Genomic DNA, 22,804 nt, shown 5'->3' with positions numbered 1-22,804 from the left:
AGAGAAGCTCTCTTGCTTCTCTGCTGTGACTGACACAAGCACCTCTCTCTTTTAATCCCAAAGTGGTCCCACCAGTTACCCAGGAGCAGTGCCTCTTTGACTCATAACCGACTCCAGCTCATCCAGGAAAATCGTGGAAGGAGCATGGTACCGGGCGAGCTCAAACAACACCTGTCAGAGAGAAAAATGTGAAGGAGAAACTGACACAAGAAGGCACTAAAGTGAACTGGCATGGAAGAAAAACTAACAGCACCCACATCCCAAGGGATATCTGCTGGAAAAAAGCTCTGGGTAGGCTGAGGGTCCCTGAATCCTCTCAAAATCTGAGAGGTTTGCAAAGGAGATATAAAGAACACAGCCTTGTAATCCTGTCTTTATGTGTAAATCTTTCTGTCTAAATCCTATCAGAGTACCCTGAGAATAATGGGATAGAAGAAAATGATCCATCAGAGGATTCTGGGAACTCCTAAATTGTTACTGAGATTAAACATGTGCCTTTTGTTGTTGCTCCATTTGTACTTTTTTTTTTTTTAAAATAAGGATTTCAGGAAAAAAAATGCAGGTCAGCTGAAGCATAATGAAAGAAAATGCACAGATTCTTTTGATAACAATCAAGCACTCATTTTTTTCATGATCAAAACAAACATAAATTGCTTGAACAATCACAATTTAAAAAATGGACTGAAAGCTGAAACAAAAAATGTGGATCTGCTCTTTGGAGAACGAAGTTTTATCTAATTTTCCATAAACATGGAGAGGCCTGTGTTAGGAGTAAGAAAACACTGTCAGTTCTTCTTGAGTAAAGTTTTAGATTAGTGATACTAATCTAAAAACTCTTTTGAGTTTTTAGATTAGTATCACTAACAATATATATTAGTCCAGCACATTTAAAACTGAACACTTGAAAAAAATCAAATTTTAAAAGATACATATTATTTTCATCACTTTGAGCACGAAACACAGGCTTTAAGTCATTTTCACAGAGTAACAAGTAGACCATGACCAGTATACAATTTTACTAGAAATACAATATATAAAATATATAAAATCACAGAAACACAGTGTAGAACTGAGCAAAACAGGATGAGAGGATATGCCTTCAAATGACACAAACCCCATATATACTTTCCTTTCACCAGCCACATGTGATTTTAGGATATAAATTCACACAATACTTTTCTCAGAGCTCTCCCAGTCCACAATATTACTTCATTTTTTGATTCTGCCATAAGTTTAATTAAGAGTAAAATGCCACAAATTCAATATCAATGCATGTGCTGCAGCACGTTCACAAAAGCCTTCTGTATCATGGTGGCAGAAACCAGATTGTCCCCACATACTCCTGCCAGAAAATAAAATTCCAGGAAGCTACTGAGACAAATGTCAAGAGAATCAGTAAGAGAGAAAGGGAATGTCAGAAGAAAAATATGCAATTTTCAAGGACAAAGGAGGCAGGACAAGTAAGTGTGCTGCAGCCATTGCCTACATTTCAAGAGAGACAAACAATGCCATTTGCAGAGAACAGTTTGCTGTGGTTATTTGTTTCCAAGAGCTCTGCATTTACCTGAAGTGCAGCCCAAGAGATGAGGGTAAGGCAGGTTAAGGGCTTGTGGATTTTCACTGAGCTGGTGGATGTTATGGAGAGATTCAGATGGGCAAAGATGCTGCACATGAACACCTGAATTTTTTTGTAGCACAGCCATACAGACTCAAAATGCATTTACCCACTTGCCAGCAAACTACCTTCCTTGAAACCACATTACACCTGGATTTGACTGAAAGATCTTTGTGACATCTTTGCCCATTTTGTACCATGAAGAACAATTAGGAATGTGGGAATCTAAATTACATTTTGCAGGGTACCTAGGAGCCAATGCCTGCAAAATGGATCTGAAGTGCTCTGAAGAGGTCACTAAGCACACACTGGTTTGCTACCCTGACTGTCTGACTCCTGATCAGGCAGTCAAAGATCTTTGCTGCCTTCAGAACATCTGCTCCATCTTACTTTACACAACTGAAGTCCCACAGCAAGAATCCATTATGAGATTTCTGCAGAAGTGATGTTATTCCTGCTTTCAGAACTAGGTATAACCAAAGTCATGTTTTGTCTAAATCAGGAAAGATTATGAGTATCATAGGAACACTTCTTTCCAGTTCTGTCCTGAACCCAAGTTCTTCAAGGGGGAACTTGATATTTATTAAAGTATAATGAATGAGAGAGAAATTCTTACCCGGACAAGTTTTTCTGAATCACCCCTCCATTTGCTGACAATGGTGGATGCTGATATATTGAAAAAGGTTGTATTGCATTCTGTGGCAACAGCCTTAGCAAGCAAAGTTTTTCCAGTACCTACAAACAACAGTGTTTGAGAAATTCACTCTCCAAAGAAGTAAAATGTAGATGTTTGAATAAATTCCCCTCATCCTACTACCACTCAGGTAAAACCAGTCAAAAACTCACAGGATGGTTTGGGTTGAAAGGGACCTTTAAATGCCATTGAGTCCAACACCCTGGAATGACCAGAGACATCTTCCACTATCCCAGGTTGTTCCCAGTCCTGGCCTTGGGCACTGCCAGGGATGCAGGGGCAGCCACAGCTGCTCTGGGCACCCTGGGCCAGGGCCTGCCCACCCTCCCAGACACCAATTCCTGCCCAAGATCCCAAAATCTGTGCCTGCCCTGTGGCAGTGCAGCCATGGGCAGTGTGCTGTCCCTGCAGGCCTTGTCCCCAGTGCCTGGGCAGCTCTCCTGGAGCCCCTGCAGGCCCTGGCAGGGGCTCTCAGGTGTCCCTGCAGCCTTCTCTTGTGCAGGGGAGCAGCCCCAGCTGTGCCAGGCTGCCTCCAGAGCAGAGGGGCTCCAGCCCTCAGAATATTTTGTGGCCCTTTCAGGATCATTTGGAGAAACTCAGGTAATACAGAACTGTAAATGCAGATTCTCCAAATCTTGAAGTAGTGCATGCTGAAATGGTCAGATGCCTTCTGTGGCAGGAACACCTAAACATTCACAGGGAAAAACTGTATTTCATTGCAGAGAGAGGCTTTGCAACCTGACTCAGGTGGTTCTTGTGCCTTCTGCCCCCTTCTAGCCACATCCTGGTGTCAAAGTGGGGCAAAGAGGGCAGGGAAGCTGCACCAACAAGGAAAAAAGCCAGCTGGAAGAAGACAAAGCCTCCACCCCAGTCCCAAAACAACCCCTAAAAGCGGAAGAAACTTTTAACTGTGGAGGTAAGTCCATGGCAGATTTATTGACATATCATAGGTTCATGCCAAACTTGATTAAAATGGTCCAAGCTGAGTAAAAACAGAGATCTGAGTTTTCATTCTCCTGAATTGTTAGTGTAAGTACTGGAAGCACTGTAAGTACTGTAAGTTCCTGGAAGATTTGTATATAAAAATAGCCAAGGCTCACAAGAAAGGCCAGGTTTGACTGTCAGAGATAGACATAACCATCCAACATCCTCTCCTTTTAATTTATGTACAGAACATGTTCTTTTTCAACAATCTGATCTAATTAACATTGCTGATTTATCCACAAGAGAAAACAAGAAGCAGTGACAAACACAAAGGTGTGGAAAAAAGCTCTCCATACCTGGTGGTCCATAGAGCAATAATCCTTTCCAAGGGGACAGAATGCCAGTGAACAGCTCTGGATACTGCAGAAGCAGAAAAGTAATCCAGGGATTAAAAATGTATCATCTAAAAGAAACTGCAAGGGATTGTAGTCCTCACCTTCATTGCTGCTAGCACATTCAAGAGACCTAAGAAATTTGAAGAGAGGCATAAAACTACACCAAAACAATGTGACATGTATGATCTGAGTACTGAGAAAAATGCTGTATTTATTATTTGAAATCTGCTTTCAGTGTTTTTGGTTGGTTTTTTTTTTTTCAAGTGCAATTGATATGACATTCTCTTCTGTAAGTCATTTTTCATAGAATTAATATAGGCCAAATCCAACACTTCTTACAATGCCAAAGGTGCCAAAGAATTCGACCTAGGTCATACAATATTAATATGGAAAGGTAATTTTCCTGTAGTAGAATGCAAGTGTCATTTCAGATAGAACAGGAATAGTTCTGGCATGAAACAGGAACACCAAGAGTTCTGACACAAATGGCCTACAAAAGCAGATACTGAGAAAAAAAAATACTGAGAACCTTAAAACACCACTGTAATTGCAAGGAAACAAGCTAACAAGCCCAACACTGGTTTTGTCAGAACTATTTAGCACCTTACCTTTATGGGGTAAACAACTGCTTCCTTGACCAGCCTTTTAGCTGCATCCAGTCCTATAATATCATCCCACTTCACATTTGGCTTATGGAGATAAATGTCCTGCAACACACATCACATCTTGTTAGCGAAACTCCTGCTGCAGTCGGATAATGACCCCTGGCAAAGTAAAAGGATCAACTCAGGGATAAAAGAGTGGTGCTGTTAAGTGATACAGGCTGTATTATTGTTTAACCCTAGGTACCAGGGACCTCCCAGGAGGGAAGCTTACACAGCAATCACTTCCCCTCCAGTTTCCCCAATGTATTCCTAGCAAATGCAGATGCTGAGCAGATCTTCCTCAGGTCTGTTTTCTGTTGCTTTGATTTAGGAACCAAAAAACATATCAAAAGCAACTGTGATACAAAGGTTCACCAACCCTAATATTTTGTCTCTATTGCTGCAAGTGTTGGATGTTTAAAAAAAGAAGTAAAAGTAATAACAGTGACGCGTTGGTTCAAGTTTACACCCACCAATGGAATTCAGCAATTCAAATTACATCTGAATCTTTGAACTGAAACACCTTTTGACACTCATTCTTCAGTGAATTTTTCTCACCTCTTTTAAACATGTTTATTTTATAGTCACAAGTTCCACAGCTCACTCATGTGCAATGTAAAAAATTTTTTTTTTTTTGAACATGATGCTTAGTAACTTTATGACTAGACCTGTTACTTACCTTTTGGGTTTTTTTAAACTTGATGCTCAGTAACTTTATGGCTGCACCTATTACTTATGTTATTGCATATTATAATGTTAGTACCTATTATTTATGTTATTTCTTGTGTTGTAAGTAACAGTGAAAAATTTCTATTTACTCCACTCTATGCAAGATTTTATATGCTACAAGAAAAGCTGTGAGAAACTCTGCAACAGGAAGAAATTTTTCCCCTAAGAATCTATCAACAGATAGATGGTAATTAGTCTATGCCCTGAAACACTCACTGAATTAATTTCATTTAATTCATCAAACTTTCTAAATCTTCTATGAATCTTTCCATTTGCCTTCATAATATTTTGTGGTTTTGTGTTCCAGGGGCTAATTGTTCTGCAAAAAATCACATCCTTGTTACAAATACTCAGGATAAATTCTGCTTTCCAACAAAAATAGTCCACACAGACTGAAGAAAAATTACATGATTGTATCCAAGGGGAAAAGTTAATACAATTAGAAAAAATTATTTATATAGAATAGATTATACTTTCCCTGTCTATTAACAGTGAATTAAGATGAATCAGATTTCTGCCAGTAAGTAGAGACTTACATAACTGTTTCCAAATTAAATCAGATTGTGTTATGAAATAGATATAACATGCTATTTATTTGTATTGATTTATACAGTGTTGATTACCATAGCAACTAGGAACATACCATAATGGAGCACAATTCAAAAAACACACCATAACAAATAAAAGCAATTTTTTTATTGCTTTTTTTGTTAATGTAGCAGCAAGAACAACATTATTTTAAAGGTCTACCATAAATAAACGACCAGACAGGAATTGAAACAAATGAGAATTTTCTTACTTTAAGGTTGGAAATTTCCTGAGACATTTCTTAAGTTCTACTAAACGTCAAATACAAAACTTGTGGACCAAGAGCTTGGGCCATACACAGATATAAAAATCAGTCAGCAAAAGTCTTACAAGCTTTTTAGAAAGACGATTATAAGCAAGTTTCCTCAAGCTGACACCACTCATGATATTTGTATCCAGAAAGTCACAACACTACCAAACACTGTGGCGCTGTGAATCCTTTTTGACGAGTGACTCATCCAAAAGCGGCGGACGCATTTGTGCCTGTGCAGCCACAGATCCCCAGCAGACCAGGGCCTGTTTGTCAGGCTACACCTCAACCCAGGAGTGACACGAAATGCTGCTGACAAGGCTGTGGCTCCCTCCAGGGGTCAAGCTGCCCATCCTGGAGGAATGCCCAAGTCTGCCCTGGGATATGGTGCATTGTTGATGCTGCTCTGGCAGTGCTGGGATGAGGGCACTGCTTGCAGAGCCAGCAGTTCCAGCATCTCCCCACTGCACCGCCTGAGAATGCTCAGGGAGTGCAGAACGTGCACAAAGCAAGGCACAGGACAAGTGCTAGGCCAATGTCCCAGCCAGGCTGTGACACAGCCCCAGGGCAGGGCCCGTCCCTGTGCTGGCCCTGCTGAGGCACCTCCAGTGCTGGGACAGCTCTGGGCCCTCAGCACAAGAGAGACACTGAGGGGCTGGAGCGTGTCCAGGGCAGGGAATGGAGCTGGGAAGGGGCTGGAGCCCCAGGAGAGGCTGAGGGAGCTGGGAAGGGGCTGAGCCTGGAGAAAAGGAGGCTCAGGAGGGACCTTGTGGCTCTGCACAGCTCCTGCCAGGAGGGGACAGCCGGGGGGGCGGGCTGTGCTCCAGGGAACAGGGACAGGAGGAGAGGGAACGGCCTCAGGCTGGGCCAGGGCAGGCTCAGGGTGTACCTCAGGAGCAATTCCTTCATGGAAAGGTTTATCAAGCCTTGGCACAGCTGCCCAAGGCAGTGGTGGAATCCTCATCCCTGGAGTTTAAAAGCCAAGTTGATGTGGCACTTGGGGACATGGGTCAGTGCTGGCCTTGGCAGTGCTGACCTGATGACCTTAGATGGCTTTTCCAGCCTAAATGATTTTTTTATTCTAAACCATGCAGGAATACCAGGGTTTAATAGTAATTTTGGTAGATGCTCTCTAGTAGATACATTCAGAATTCAGATAGTGCTGTGATACTGGCACACTGCCCACACTGACTACAGCCCTGTGCCTGGAATGGAAACTGCACCTGAAGGGTGGAATTGATTTCTCGCACCATCTGATCACAGCGAGATAAAACATTAGATAATAGCTGGTTTTAGCTAATATATTTAAATCTCTCTTTCCAATGAAGTATTGCACTTTTTCTGTAGCAAAGAGAAAAGCCATGACAGTCTGCACAGCATGATTGAATTACCTGTTCCACATTAGAAAGGAATGTTCTTAATTATTTCCTCCCACTGTGCATCAGAAAGAAACATCATTACATGTTAAGAAATGACTTTTTGGGGAGCTATGTGGACAGAAAAATAACTTGCACATTCAAGAATGAGCACTATCAGTGACAGTAAAAAGAAACAAACAGCATTCCCAGATGCAAAGATAACCAACATCTCTCTACAAATGACATGGAGATCTGCTCTTACTTTGCTTACAACCATTGCAAGTTCCCTCATCTCACCAGTCATGCCAATAAAAGCACTAACAGGTTTCAATAATCGTTCCTAAAAGAGAAAAACGTAGATTTTTGTCAGACTGCAAGTACCTTTAGACAAACTATTATGTATTTTTTTAAAAAAACTGATACATTGTAATAATATAAACTTTTGAATTTGCAGAAATATGTGTAATAATACAAATTTTAAAGTAAACCATATTTGCACTGTCATATTTTCCTCTGACAGTATCTAACCCTAATCAACATTAAAATGAGCAGCTTTCTAATTGCACTTACAGTGCTAAATATGACCTACATAGATTAAGAGGAGTGAAAAATGTAACTGTTTTTCACACTCTCTTTTTGGATAGTTTCTTACAGTGCAGCAAGTTGCCAGGCAGACAAGCACCATGAAAGCTGGATGCACTATTTGAGAAGTTCTGGCTTGTGTCTGGAGTGTTTACACAAAATTTATGTCAACCATGAAAATTCTGTTGTTGTCTTAGCTGAGGCAAATGCTAGAGACATACTGAGCTGAAAGGAACCAGGATTTCACCCCCAGAAGTTCTGCAGGTGTCTGAATTTGTGTTTTTTTTTCATCCTAAGGCCTCATTTTTACTTTTTGCCTGCTTTCATGTCCAGAATAAACTCTCATCAAATTAGACCACTATCAAGTATGGCTGTCCCTTCAAGACAGAAATACACCTCTCAGAAATCCAAGGCCTTTTTTAGCATTTGGGAACAAAACCAAGTAGTTGCACTATTTTGTTTTGCTCCTGGTTGTGCAGAACTCAAGCTCACATTGACTGGATGGAAATATGAACAGAAACACTTACTGATGGATCTGGATCACAATTAAGGCTGTTCAAGGGAATTCCATCTCGTGACAACCTGACAGCATCATAAATCATCTTGCAGCAGTCAACTACTTGGCGCTAAAGGAGAAAAAAATGTTGCTGTGGGCTTTACCATGGTGGTAGCACTCTTAAAAATACGCTGGACCAAATTTTTCTTGCTATTACAACAGTGTGTTTCCTTAATGCATATACAGTCCTAATTATGGCAAAAATTGACCCCAACAACCGTGGCAGCAATGGGGATAGAACACATAACTCAGTCAATTCAATAATTTAATTGCAGACCCTTTCATGATCTCATTCAGGAATTTTAGATGTATCTTCAATTTTAGTTATTTACCATTGGGCTTTAAAAAATAAATATTCCTCTCTGAGTATGTCTGAAATAGTATTTAATGCAAAAAGTACCTTCTATGCAAAGAATTATAAATTTTTTTAATACAAAATTATAAAACTAACTTTTCAGCTGACTATACAGAAACATTTTATATAAAAACAGACAAAACCCCCTACCATTCTATATTTTTGAAAACCTCTGTGCTTTTTTTTTTCCACATACATATTCCTCTGAGAAACCACATACCAGATTTCCACCAACCTTTCTTGGGTGAGAGCTGTCTCCTCCAGTTTTGCTGATTCCTGAGATGCTTAAACCAAAATCAGATTGATCCAGAGTATCTACACCATCACTATCCTGAAGAAAAATGCCATTTAAAACAAATGTGTTGCCAAGTAAACGGATTGAAGGTGTTACATGATAGGTACCATTCCTTCTCTTCACACAGGCCCAGATGATGCTCCAAGAGAAATAAATCATTTAAACATCACTGTAGATTTAATTGCACTTCACCTGACTGGTGACAGCAGTGAAAGCCACAGCTCTGGAGCTCAGCAGTGAAGTTATTCCATGTACTGAGCAGGAAACTGCATTTTACATAAGAAGAAACTCTTACAAACAGTGGAAATGACAGGCCAAGTAAAAGGCACAGCATGTCAACTCAGAAATGAGGAGCTATTTTAGGATTATGTATTCACTTCACAGCAGTTACTGCTGTAAAATCCAAAAGGCAAAGTTTTGGTGTATTTTTAGGGGTAGCAATAGGTCAGAGAAGAGCTCCTTTTGATTCAGAAATATAGCCAGGCCCTTTAGAAAAAGGCTGCAACAGACACAGTGCTTGCCCACCAACCTGCTGTTCCTACCCACCCTCTGTAAAGGGATGATAATAAAGTTGATTTCACAGCAATCTCACCAAAATGAGACTCTCAAACCTAAATATTACAGACCCAAATTACTCCCCCAGTCTCAAACAACTTATGCACTGTGAAGAGGTTTACAGCTGACACCACTTCATTCTTTATTTGTTTTTGTTTTCTGGCACTAAAGGATTAATATACTGATATTAATGGAAAAAAAAAAAAACCACCTCTGATTGCTTTCAGTATATGTTGGATTATATGCCTCCTTTCCCTCTAATTTTTGCCTGTGACTGCCCCCAAACTCATGGCCAAAAATTCTCTCAAAGTCTTGCACCTATAATCCTTAAGTGACAAAATCAGTAAAACCCATTAGTTGCACAATTATTACTTGTGTAACTCCCACCCTCTTGCTGCCTACAGACACCCCAGACAAAATCCCATGAATTTCAACTGTACTACTGCCAAGATAAAACATGTTTAAACCTGTCTGGGGCTGTCCTTGGTGGAGGATTTAGGTTCTCCTGTATTCCCAGGTGAAGTTTTTGATGCTGATCGTTGCACTGTCTGTTGTTTGACTCTTGGTACATTCTGAGAAGAAACTGCTGTCCTAGAATAAAGAAAAAAAAAATCAAGACTTCCCTAACATTTTTTTTTTCTTCAAAATACCAAAAGACTAAAACCCACACCTTTCAAACAAAGTAGGTTTAGGCTAACTTTGCTTCCACTGAAGTTAAGGCGTTAATTTCAATCACAGCAGAGTTCAATGCTTACTTTTTTCAAAAACCCCACCCCACTTTACCCACACTGCTGAAGCTCTGTAAATTGTCTGCCTCTCCATCTGGGAAACAAGTCTCTAGTTTCCTCTGGAACATATAGGAAAAACGCACCACACAGTCAGGAGCATGGCTCTAGGCTTTGGTACTCCTCTGGTATCACAGAGGAGTGATTATCTTAACCACAGTGCATATTTGCTTTTCCTAGGAAAATTTTCTGCCCACAGAAACACCCCACACATATATCTCACCTTCTTGCTCTTCCTCCACTTCTCAGCTGTTGTTTATTTTCTGCGGATGCAAAATTAATATTAAAATGGAAAATAATTAAGGATCTAAAAAGGGCAACTTGAACCTTTTTTTCCCTTTAAAAATATTCTTAAGCACACAATAATGACCTTGGAAACAATAATGCATAAACAGGAACAGCAGGAGTATAAGCACTGCAAGCTTGCAAAAACTTACTGAAAATAAACTGATATTGGTGAGAGTGCTTTTGCTTCAAGGTTTTTACATTTTAGCTCATTCAGTCTTTGGTTTCTCTGCTTACATTTTAAAACCAGTTTCATGTTCACAGTAAAATGGACACCACCAGAAATTAGATTAAGGACAATAATTTAATATATCACACAGAATGTTTATTTAATGCTAATAATTTTTTCATTGCTGAATTGGGAAATATGAATTTGCCTTACTACTCTGAAGGGGAATCAAGTTCAACATAACAAGACAGAATAAACCTCACTTTACAATAGTGTTTATCAAACTATGCTGTCTTTTGCATTTATGTAATTTTAAGCAATTTCTGTCAAAGGAGAGCTTTTTTTCACAAAATGTCAAACTCGCAAAGCCCAGATGTGAACTCATAAAGCCAAGGGTTTGTATGCTACCAGCATGCCCCTGGTTGTTCCAAAACACCTCTCCTTTCAGCGTCCTCTGTAAAATGCTCTTCCATCCACTCATGATTCCCACACAATAAAATAATCCTTCCCAAACAGCTCTTTCCCTGAAGGAGCTTGGGGACATGGTGTGTTTAGGGGCAGCAGAGCCCACGGAGCAACCTGTAACCTTGTGGGTATATATAACACATTTCCAACAGGAATTCAGCATGGAAGTGACCAACTTTTTACTGTAGGACTTGCCAAGAATGCTGTAAAGAATTCAGTAGGAAGCAGCACCACACCAAGGATTTTATTTAGATATCCAAGTCTGGCAACGTGCACAATTAGGGCATGGTGAATGCTGTGTGCACTGCAGGAGAAGAGGCTGCTTATGCTTTAGGGAAAAAGAATGATGCTTCCCTGACAGCATGGTCACAAATCTGAGCTTAGGTAAGAGCAGACCACTCCATGCCTGAGAAGCTTTACTGACCAAAAAATGCATAATGAGAGCTTTTAAATGTCCAAGAGTGGCTTTTTAGGAATTCTTTTTTACTTAGATCATGGATTCAGTCTTGTCTACTGCTCTGTTTGACCATGATGTGAAAAAAATGCTTTATAATATTTTTTCACTCTTGCCTCATAAGAAATCCTTTTTGTTTTGTCCTGCAGGGCAGTTCTTCTTCCTTCTATTAACACCAATCCATATGTTCTAGATGTACATGCCTTTTTCAAGGCAATAATTACTAAACTCTTTAAGCTGGAAAACACCTCTAAGACCATCTAGTCCTATCACTCCTGCAGTGGCCACCACTGACCCATGTCCCACACCCACATGTGTTTTGAACCCTTAAAGGGATATTGCTCCACCACTTCCTTGAGCAGCCTGTGCCAGGGTTTGACAACCCTTCTCATGAAGAAATTTTTCCTGATTTTCCTAAGTCTAATCCAAACCTAGATTCTTCAAGCTCTTCATGACTTATTCTCATACAGTTGTTATTATGGCTTCTCCAAATTACATTTTGTGCTCAAGTGCAAAACCCTTCAGGCTCTCAGGGTTATAACAAAATGCTTATATTCTGATTTGCCTTATTCTGTATCATTCATCCACTATTCTCTCCCCATGAGAAGAAAGTGGATAAATATATCTTTGCCATAATGCTTTGTGCTTAGCTGACATTTTCCAATATCAAAGCAGATTTCAAAAACAGAAAAAGGCCACCTTCTAGTTCCTTTATATAAAGAAAGAAGGAAAAAGAGAAGGGCTCAAAGCCACCTCTCTCAATTCTGGTGTCTTGTGTGCCAGAACTTCAGATCAGTAACTGTAAGGATTGGAACATTAAATGCTGACATACATGACAAGGGCTGTAAGCATAGCAAGGAAATACACGTTTTAGACTTTGGAAACAAAAGATTTGTTTTTGGAACAGAGCCACATACCAGTGTCGAGGACCTTTTTGGTAATTTTAGGATACTTTTGAAATTTTACAAAATAGTAGCTTTCATATTCCATCAAAATTGTCTCAAGATCAACGTTGTCACAAACTTCAAAGCCACGTAAACATAATTTTGTCTCTCGTTCCAATGCATTTGCAGCATCAACATATCTGGCAATTTAAAAACAAAACAAACAAGGATCAAAAAACTGAGAGTCATCATCTTACTCTGATTTCTGAGAGAAGAAGCAAACAATGGCACTAGTAAGCATATGGTGTCTTTAACCTGTCCACAGTCCTATTTTTATAGAAGTATGAACTCTATTTTAATAAGCTTTGTTGGTTAATCTAAAGTATTCTTAAATTATATAGGGATTTTTTTTTTGTTTCAGAAACTGAAACAATTTAGCAAAGCAAACTGTGAGGATACCTCATAGTAGTTTACACTTCCTCACATCAACCCAAAGGCCCACACTGTCCATTCAGCCAACAGAGGACAGAAAGATGCAGTGCAACAGGTCAGATACACACAATCCCACAAGGATAGAGTGCTTTTATTTAAAAAACATACCCTTCCTCGATTAAATAGTGCAAAATTAGAATGAGGAGATTTTTCCGACGAGCTTCTGTTCGCATCTCCTCCTGTGAATTAAGACAGAACTCTAGATCAAATGTAATATTCTCTTTATTGCTGTTAACAACATCTAAATGTAGCCTCTGGAAACAAACAAATTAACACAACAGCATGTAAGAACTGTAAAACAACTCACTGTTAATAAACACAAGGAAAGTGGTTTTCAATCTAATTTTTCTTACACATTATCAGGGCTACTGGATGGGTAGAAACGTTTTCCTAGAGAAGAGAAAATCATTTTAGGGTTGAACAAATAACTCACTTCCCTTACTATGGTTATGGCTCCCAACATGTTCAGACTGCTGTGAATTTCAGGGCAGGACTCTTGCAGACCTCAGTGCTTCAGGGACTGTGCAAGGAAACCTTGTGCTCCATCCTGTCCTTTCCTTGCAACCAGAAACCTGTTCTCTGAGTGCCTGGAGAAGGGGGGCTGGGGAACAGGTCTGGAATCTGTGACCCTGCTGCAAAGACCAGCTCTAACACTTGCTGACACCTCCCATTTCACAGGCCTTGATATATAAACACAACAAAGGAAACACACACACTGGAAGAATTAATGGGTTGGGACAACACCAAACTTGCACAATTTTCACATAGGACTGACCAAAATCGGGAGTCAACATGGAGAAATTCAACATGGAGTCAGTCTCAAGGATGTCTTGGCACAGAGTGGAGAACCCAAAGTCATTCACAAATTGCTCAGCAATAAAAACAAGGCAGCATAAAACATCCTCTTCTTCATTCAGTGAAGCTTCATCTGAGAAAGTATCAGATGCAATATCAAGTAGAGGAAAAGGCACAGTGGAAACAGAATCATGCAGGATGATGGAATAAAGCCTTTCTCTGATGAAACATGCCATATATGCTCAGTGTCTGCAGAAAACTTCTGAGATTTCTGGGTCATAACAGAAGATGTTACAATGAAAGCTCTAGAAATCAGCACATTGCCTTTGGTCTGCCCCACTGGGACTTGAAACTGTCACCACAGTGAAAGTAGGTATGGCCAAACACACCTTTAGATAAATTAATGACTTCCCTTCTCTTTTAGGCTGGGAGGCATTGAGATTTGGACTCGATGATCCTCATGTGTCCCCCCAACTTGAGGTATTGCGTCTTTCCTCTGATTCTGTGATTACTTGTGAGGACCCAGTGTGAACAGGAGGGAGTGGCACTTAATGGATGGGGAAATAGCAACAATTTCTGTTGATTGCACAGCACACACACACCTCTGATCACACTGCACAGTAAAGCTACACAGGCTCCTGCTTCCATCCCCAGCTTACCTCCCTTCTATCCCAACTGAACAGCATCTGTTGTTTTGATTTTTAAGATTTTCTAAGCCTTCTGATGTTTACATTCTTGTAACAATCTTTCTCACACACTTTCTGTAAATAACTTATTGTTTTGCATTCTTTTATGGAGAAGGAGGAATTTGATGGACTGTTGGTTTGTCTAGTGTCATTGGAGAGATGGCACTTTCACCCTCTCATCTACTGTCACATTTGGAAATCTATAAATATTGGAGACAGAAAACAAACTTCCCTTTCCCCATACAGCAGCATGTTCGTGTTGTGTTTTTTCATGTCCTATAGTGACACAGCATCCTCATCCCTGCTCAAGGAAAAGCCCAGCCCAAGTGTCACCCCCTGAGTGCAGGTGACAAATGCAGATTTCTGTCCTCTTCATGCTGCAGACAGAGCCCCACCACCTGTATCAAGGAGCTGGGCTGGTCCCTGCCTGTGCCTGGCACACAAAGATGCCAAGGAACTACTACTGACCAAGGCTGAAGTTTTTAAACCCCACAAGATGTGCAAAAGAAATATATGTACATAAAGACCATTATTCTCTCTGGTCTCTTGGAAGAGAGAACAACCATAGCACACTTCTGGTAGTAGAGAATCACTCATTCCAAAAATCAAAGGTGTTTTTTTGGGTGGTGCAAAACCAATTTACCTCTTTACACACCATTCCTTTGCAAGGTTAGACCTCCCTCTGCTCTGCACACAGTGTTGGGTACCACACAGCATTCCACTGCTAATATCAACACTTGAGAGAGCATCATCAGCTATTGTTTTATTTTAAAATAAAATCTGCCAGCCTGTAAAATGTACTGGATAGAACTGGGGAAAAGTATCCCAGTCCAGCAGGTATTTCCCGGGATGTTTGCTTCAGTCGTGGGGCCATCTAGTGTCAGGACTAAGGAAGAGCTGGGGTTTGCTCTTCACGTTTCCCGCAGAGTCAAAGCGAACTGGCATTGCACATATTGCAAATAAGATTCGTAGAATGTTCATTCATGTTTTCCAGAAAGAAGGCTAAAACTGGCTGGGGAAAACGGAAAAAATCAAACCCCCTTTCTACCTTTGATACCCGCTTGAGAAAGTGTTTCCAAAAGAAGTTACAATACCACTTCACTGGTGGTACAAAGCTAATTTTTCGAACCATTTTGGGGAGAAAGGAGTGTTGTGTAAATGTTTTTAGACTGGTAACTCTTGAGTGAAGCAGATTGGTTCCTAGGAGGTGCTGCAGCAAGAAATGAACCAGTTCTGAGGATTGCCATGTGCAAAGAGAGAACATACACACTTTGAGATTAAAGAGTCTTTTCCTTCTTAATCTTTTGATATGCTGGTGCTTGGATAACATATTTTGAATTGTTGCAATTGTTGCCCCTTTACCATTTCTCCTGGATGACCTGGAATTCTGAAACACATCTGGAGATGCAAGAAGGAAGCTGGAGTCCTTACTTGCTGAGAATCCCATCTGTACATCCTTTGAAATGCAACTGCTCCTGAAGTTTTATGCTGAGAAAGATTAACTGTTGTGTTGGTTAATGTACGAAAGGGCAAGGTTACAGCTACCTCTGAATATTTAAAATACAGTATGCAAATAGAGTGGCCACCACAGAAGACAAACACATCAAGTGTTTCATGTAATAAACATGGATATTCTGACAAGAGAGGAATTACCTCTGCCTGATGGACTGACAGGGTTCATGATCCATGGCTGGAACTTTCCTTGAAAAGAATTTGTGTTCTGGCATGTCATCTGCTGCTGTTCATCCCCTTTTGTTACTTCTGAAATCCCCAAAGCATTTTAAATTCTGGTATAAATAGTGGTAGAGTGATTGGCAACACCTCAAATAATTTAAGTACAGACTTGCTTTGGGGGTAGGATAACATTGTGTCTATGCGTGAACCACCTACTTCAACGTTGACACAGCAATGTTCTTCTGCTTGTGCTGACCAAACAGAGGGAAAAATGAACCTTTACATCCCAAAAGAGCCCCATCTAAAAATGAGAAGAGAGTTTAGACTGAGAGGTTAATTCTGTCTTTAACCACTGTTAAGAAGAATGCAAACAACAATCAACTGACAATGACTTATATTAGGATGGACCTGAAAAACAGAACCAAGACAACTCTGGTAGCTCAGTTCTGTGTATGTTCTATAAACCAAAGAAAAATCTTTTGAAACGATCTCTCAACATGCATCTGTTACCAGGTCATGAATCTGGTGAACCAGTGGCATAGGGATTATTGCCTGAGCAGCCCCACCAATCCTTTCCTGCATTTCACCATTATTTTAGCCACTATTTTAGCACATTCTTATTTCACCATTATTTTAGCACACACTCTTTCCACGAGGCAGATGAGCCTCTGTCTGTATTAGTGTCACCAGCAGCTTTATCTGTCCCCTCAAAGGAGCTCTGTGCTCGCCCTGATCTGCTGTCCTCAGCTCCAGTTTGTCCTCTAGGACTGACCCACTGCACTTATGTCCAAAAAAAGCTCCCTGCCACAGTCCAGGCAGACACTAACACTGCCCAAGGCTTCTGCTGTGCTTAGGGAGGAAATGGCAAACCTCACACAGCATGAAAAACCAGGAGTACTTGCAAGTGCAAAGTTACTTAAAATTCAGTTTAGCTTTATAGTGATCTAGCCTTCCTGTTTAATTAGTATTTAGAATTGCATGTTGTTTATAGCCACTGGTATTTCAATAGATGTTTAAATGTTTAAAGTTTAATAAGCTTCCTTTCTTAAAAGAACAGAAAAACATGTGTAATTAAATTTTCAATTACTATAGGGGGTTTTGGGGTCCATGAAATTAATAAAACCTTAAGGCACTTAAACGTGATCTTGTTTTAAAAACTAAATAGTTGAGCATGTCACTAATTAGCTTCAACACTTACACTGTTATTTTCTTTATTTCTAGCTTAACAAAAGAGTGGCACATATTCCATTTTTTTAGTCATTTTGAATTAAACTCTAATAGAGTTCTGCATCTTAGGTGCAATTGTTTGTTTAGTCATTTCCACACCTTTCACTAAAACGCATTTACATTCTAAATCAACCAAGCCTCTTGTGCAATTTCCTGAAATTGATGTGCCTACTAAAAGATTAATTTAACTCAGTAACATTTCATTATCATTTGACCCTGTATATTCTGCATGAACGTTGCATGCTTGTTGGGATGAAGAATAAAGATCCACAAGAGTGAGGCATCATCTGGGGAGCTCGGGAATGAGAACTGTTCTGCTTCAGTGCAAGCACTCCAAGGGCAAACAACTGGGGCAGTCAGGATGTGTTGGGAGGATCTCTGGTCAGGAATTTGGACAGGAGCAGCCAGGTGGCTGTGCAGTCACACAGGGAAAGCACTGATGGTGGCTCACACGCAGCCCCTTCCCTCTTTGTCCTTGGGATCCCAGGATGTTGACAAATATGGAGTTCCTCATAATCAAGCTGGCACCATGTGCCAGGACAGAGAGGCTTTGATGGGCTCACCTAGTTTTCATCCTCCCTCCCTCCACCACCCTGTATTCCCACAGCTTTGCACCACCCATAATCCTTTGGATATTTGCATCCTTGACAGGCTTTTCAGAAGGATGAATGTTCAGTTCTTGTCTGGCTTGCTGACTGTACTTTCTGAGAAACACAAGCAGAAAATGGAACTGGTGAGTTTTAAACACTGTATAACTTGGCTGCCATTGAATAGAATTTCCCAGGACAAAGAAAGGGCGCTTTGCCCTCCTCTCTCCTCCAAATAATACGAGGCTGCTGCAAACAATAGAGTTGCCAAAGTTTTTCAAGGATTACAATGAACTTTCATAATTAAAGACATACAGTGAGCTCACCAAAGAAGTTGTGACTAGGAACAAGAAGGAAAAAATCCTCTTGGCAGCTTCAGGTGGTTCTTCAAGTCATTAATCAGAAAAAGAGGCTCCAAGCTTCTGCTCCTCTGCGAAACACAAACTACTCCCTCATCTCTATACCCAAATTATTGATACTTTCAAATTCATCCTGCCAAAAAGCTATGGAGAAGCCAGTTTAGCAAAAGCACATCAAACCAAACCCTGCGGCACAGCTGACAGAGCTCTCGAGCTCCAGTTCTCAGTCCCACGAATGATTCTGCACTTAGAATCCAGCACCATCTTTGGGAGAAAGGCCATGCAAATCCCCACTGGTGAAGTTAAGAATCAGGTCCCCTTTTCTCCTCTCCTCCTGTGTGTTGATGCTGTTTCAATACCACACCTTCAGGCTCCATTTGCAGTGGCTGAGGTCTGAATTCACTTTAGGGCTCAGAAGACCATGCTAGAGGATCCCATTCCTAGGCAAACATATCTATCCTATTAACACTTCCTGAAGAGAGGATATTGAGGGGCAGGCACCAAGCTCTTCTCTCTGGTGACCAGTGACAGGATCCAAGGGAGTTTCATAGAACTGGGTCAGGACAGTTTTAGGCTGGATATCAAGGAAAGGTTTTTCCCCCAGAGGGTGGCCAGGCACTCAACAGGCTCCCCCAAGGAGTGGTCCAAGGCTGCCAGAGCTCCAGGAGTGATTTGACAATGCTCTCAAGAACATGGTGCGAGTTTTGGGGCTGTGCTGTGCAAAGCCAAGAGTAAGAATGTGATGATCCTTGTGGGTATCAGAGCAATGATTCTACAAGAAGTTGGTATAACATCTAAAGCTCAGTCTCAGGACTCCTCCCAAAACACCTCTGTTGTGAAAAATCCTGTACTTTTCATTCTTAAGCAAGAAGAGAGATTGGTGTGTGCATGCACAGCACCCAACAGCTGTATGAGAAAGGCTTTCAGCATCCCTGCAGCCTCTTCCCTCTGGTGTAATTTAACCAGCAGATGGAAGCAGAAGAACAGGTTATGAAATTCAGCAAAATCTTGCTGTTTCTTGGCTTTCTACAGCAAGAACCACAGAATCGTTGAACTACAGGATGGTTTGGATTGGAAGTGACCTGAAGACCACCCAGCTCCAAGCCCTGCCATGGCCAGGGGCACTTTCCAGTACCCCAGGATGCCCCAAGCTCCGTCCAACCCGACCTGGGGTGGGGCAATACAGCCGTGACTTTTTCAAAAAAGATGGGATACGGACTGTCCCCTTCGGCCGTGCCTACTGCTCCAGAACCACGCAGAGAGAGGGGCTGTGAGGTAACATGGCCCACCGGGCCCGCCGCCGCCCCCGCCGCCATAACAACACCGACCCCCGCGCATGCGCACAGCGCCCCGCTCCCCGTTGCCAAGGCAACCGCGACGCGCAGCCGCCCGCCCCGCCGGTTCTCACCGCTTCTCTCGCCTGGTGGGTGGTTCTCAGCGTCTCGCAGGAGAGCTCCATGGCAGCAAGGGGGGCCGCCGGGAATGTTACCGGGAACACCGCCGGGAATAACGCACCGAGCGCCCGGACCCGCACCCCGCCGAACCCCAGGGGGAACAGGCAAGCCCCGCCTCCCAGCGCAGCCAATCGAAACGTCGGAAGGTGAAAGATTGATTGACGACCTGCCCAATCACGAGTAGAGGAGCGTGGGTGGAAGGCGGCGCTGGCCAATGGGCGCCGGGCTCGCCTGGGTGGTGCGGGGCGGTTGGGCGGGGCTCGGGCTGAGGGGATGGAGCGGTCCGGCCCCAAAACAATCCAAAACGAGCCAGACCGACCCAGAACAAGGCGAACCAACTTAAACCAAACCAAATCAACCCAAACCATGCCAACCCAAAACATGCCAACCCCAAACCATGCCAACCCAAGCCAAACCAACCCCAAGCAAGCCAAACCAACCCAAACCATGCCAATCCAAGCCAAACCAACCCCAAACAAGCCAAATCAGGCCAAAACAGCCCGAATGAGCACAGCCCAGCTCACTCCGTTGTTAGACACGCCCAGCTCGCCCACACAGCTGAGGTGTGCCTGAGAAACAGCAGAGTGCAGTTTGCCTTTCACATCAAGGATGCACCAGTGGGCATTAAGATGGAGATCAGCACTGTGGGGGAACGCAGGGCTGTGGGAAGCGCTCTCTTTGGAGCACAACTCGGCTGCCTGGTTGCTGCAGCCTCCTGGGGTTCAGGGTGCCAGTTATTCGAGAGGTGAATTGTGCCTGTTGGATGTGGTCCAGCTTCAGTCCACCTGGAGGAGAGCCTAAAGCTCAGTGTCAGGACCCCTACCAAAACTCCTCTTGCATGAGGAATCCCGCGCTTTTCTTGCACAGGGGGAAGATGAATTGATGGACACATGCACAGCTTTGTGGGAAGAGCTTTTGTTATCCCTGTTCCCAAATCCAACAGCTGCTCAGTTCTTGGACAGGGTCACAACCAGGGTTCAGGGTTCTTACGTCGTGCAACACAACCTGATCTACCTGACCACGGCAGGGGGATGGAACTGGGTGAGTTTTAAGGTCCTTTCCAACCCAAAACATTCTGCGATTCTATACCACACTTGCTTGTCATCGCAGGTCCCCAAGTGGGTAATAATTAGCATTGACTCCATGATTCTCAGAAGGCTGATCTATCACTTTATTATACTCTACTCATTAAGAAACCCATCGCCCTCACAGATATTCAAAATAGAGGTTGACCCAACTGGTCCTTCGCTCCAAACACCATCACCATTCACCAATCAAGAAATCACTCTTTGGCAAACAAATCTCACCACAAGAGACGCAGCAAGTGAAGATGAGAATTGTTTATCATTCTTTTCTCTGATCTTCTCACAGCCTTTCCCAGCACAAGGCCTAGGAAAGTTGTGTATTGCTTTTTGTGGCCAGAGAGCTGCTCCCACACTTGCTTAGTGTTTCATCCTCAAAAATATGTTTTTTTCAGACATCCAGATCTTCTTCCAAAAATACTCCTCAGTATAACCGTCAGTACTCCATTATGTCCTTGTCCTTTTTGTGTCACTCTGTTCCCACTCTGGAATGTTTCCCCAGCTCTTTTCAAAAACATTCCCAATCTGGTACATGCCAACACAGCCTTCAGTGTGTGTTCACAGCTCAGGTAGCTGTGCTGTAAATGTATATACATTCATCCTGTCAAGGATGCAATTTAAAACATGTTTTTTACTACATTTGTCCCTTAAAACATGGAGTTTTTCAAAGTGGATCAGATTAATATTTTTATAACTAAATTAGGTTCCCTCCTGTCAGAATGTGTGCTTAATTTTGTGGCCTTAATGTTGTAGTAGAGTGGTAATGCGTTTGTTTTTCCATTACCATGGGGTTCTTTCTTTATGGCTCTGAAAGAGAAATTCCTGTAATTGAAGTTAGAATTCAAGCCATCCCAAGTTCATCACTGTTGGGAGAATAGCTTGGGTTCATGGTTGTGCTTGACTGGAGAGTTTTCCATCATTACTGTTAAAGGGGTAATCCTACATTAACATGTAGTTTCCTATAGTTTTGATGGATAAAGAGACTCTTCAAATCCTTTGAACAAAAATTGAGGGTAATTTTCACAAGAACTGTCCATAGAGGCAAATGCTCACCCACAGTTAGGGAGGCTGTTTTCCAGACTGTGAAATCTAGGCCTATGTCAATAAACATAATTTAATAAAAATAATAATGATCAAGTAAGCAACTTCATAGCAAAATTTAAATATTTTGCCATTGCTCTTATTACCAAAATATAGGTGTATCACTGTGGTATGTTAGGATAGGCAGGCAAAATTAATATTTCATGATCAAAACTTATTAATATATACATACATATATGTATGTATGAATATATTAGGTTTGTAATTTGGATTTTTCTAAACTTTAATATATTTATTGTCAATGAAGTTATATATAACTATATTCATCATATCCCTTTGTTGCCTTTGTCCCAACCTGGAAATGGAACTTGGGATAATTTTAGTAAGGAGGTAATATAAAAGAGGATCTTTAATGAAGGCCTTCAGGGGCAGTTATGGAAAGATGTCCACAAAAGCCCACTCCCCTCAGAAGTGAGTACATTTTATAGGTTTTAGGAAATTAGCATAATTGATAAAAATCACCAATTAGGAGGACAAGTGGTGGTGCAGTTCCCCCCAGGTCAAGCCCCTTCTCTGCAGTCCCCCCCTCAGCACTGGCTGTACTTTGCCCATGAAAATCTTGAAGGGCTGTACTTGGCCTTGGCTCCCAGGAAGAACCAAGATAACAAGGAGCCTTGTACCTCCTCGGCTTGGAGCTCTGGAATTTGTTTTGTCTTTCTGCTTAGGGAAAGCCCACGGGAAAATACTGGGAAAACTAGCTACTAATACAATAAGTGACAGAGTTACAAATACATGTGTAAAGAATACATCTATGAAGAGGACATA

At 41.7% G+C, this 22,804-nt stretch overlaps 1 protein-coding gene across 5 annotated transcripts in view; it reads right to left on the bottom strand.

The window, feature by feature from the left end:
- Positions 1 to 19,969, bottom strand: part of KATNAL2 (katanin catalytic subunit A1 like 2) — a 29,120-nt gene extending 9,151 nt beyond the window's left edge. The window contains exons 1-13 of one of the 5 annotated variants that reach the window (XM_039733364.1): positions 19,811 to 19,943; positions 13,850 to 14,002; positions 13,183 to 13,253; positions 12,616 to 12,782; positions 10,549 to 10,588; positions 10,008 to 10,131; positions 8,926 to 9,021; positions 8,307 to 8,405; positions 7,460 to 7,537; positions 4,237 to 4,335; positions 3,590 to 3,653; positions 2,232 to 2,350; positions 80 to 171 (exon numbers count right to left, since the gene is read on the bottom strand). In XM_039733364.1, coding sequence (XP_039589298.1) covers positions 80 to 171; positions 2,232 to 2,350; positions 3,590 to 3,653; positions 4,237 to 4,335; positions 7,460 to 7,537; positions 8,307 to 8,405; positions 8,926 to 9,021; positions 10,008 to 10,131; positions 10,549 to 10,588; positions 12,616 to 12,782; positions 13,183 to 13,247 — 1,043 coding nt within the window. In that variant the 5' untranslated portion in view covers positions 13,248 to 13,253; positions 13,850 to 14,002; positions 19,811 to 19,943. The other 4 variants (XM_039733363.1, XM_039733366.1, XM_039733365.1 and 1 more) reach the window with 4 other exon arrangements.
- Between the last annotated feature and the right edge of the window lie 2,835 nt (positions 19,970 to 22,804).

This window comes from Passer montanus, unplaced genomic scaffold (genome assembly GCF_014805655.1).
Source record: "Passer montanus isolate IOZ18808 unplaced genomic scaffold, ASM1480565v1 scaffold86, whole genome shotgun sequence".
Lineage (NCBI taxonomy): Eukaryota > Metazoa > Chordata > Aves > Passeriformes > Passeridae > Passer > Passer montanus.
Note: the sequence above shows the minus strand (reverse complement) of the source record. Positions and strands in the feature narration are given on the sequence as shown.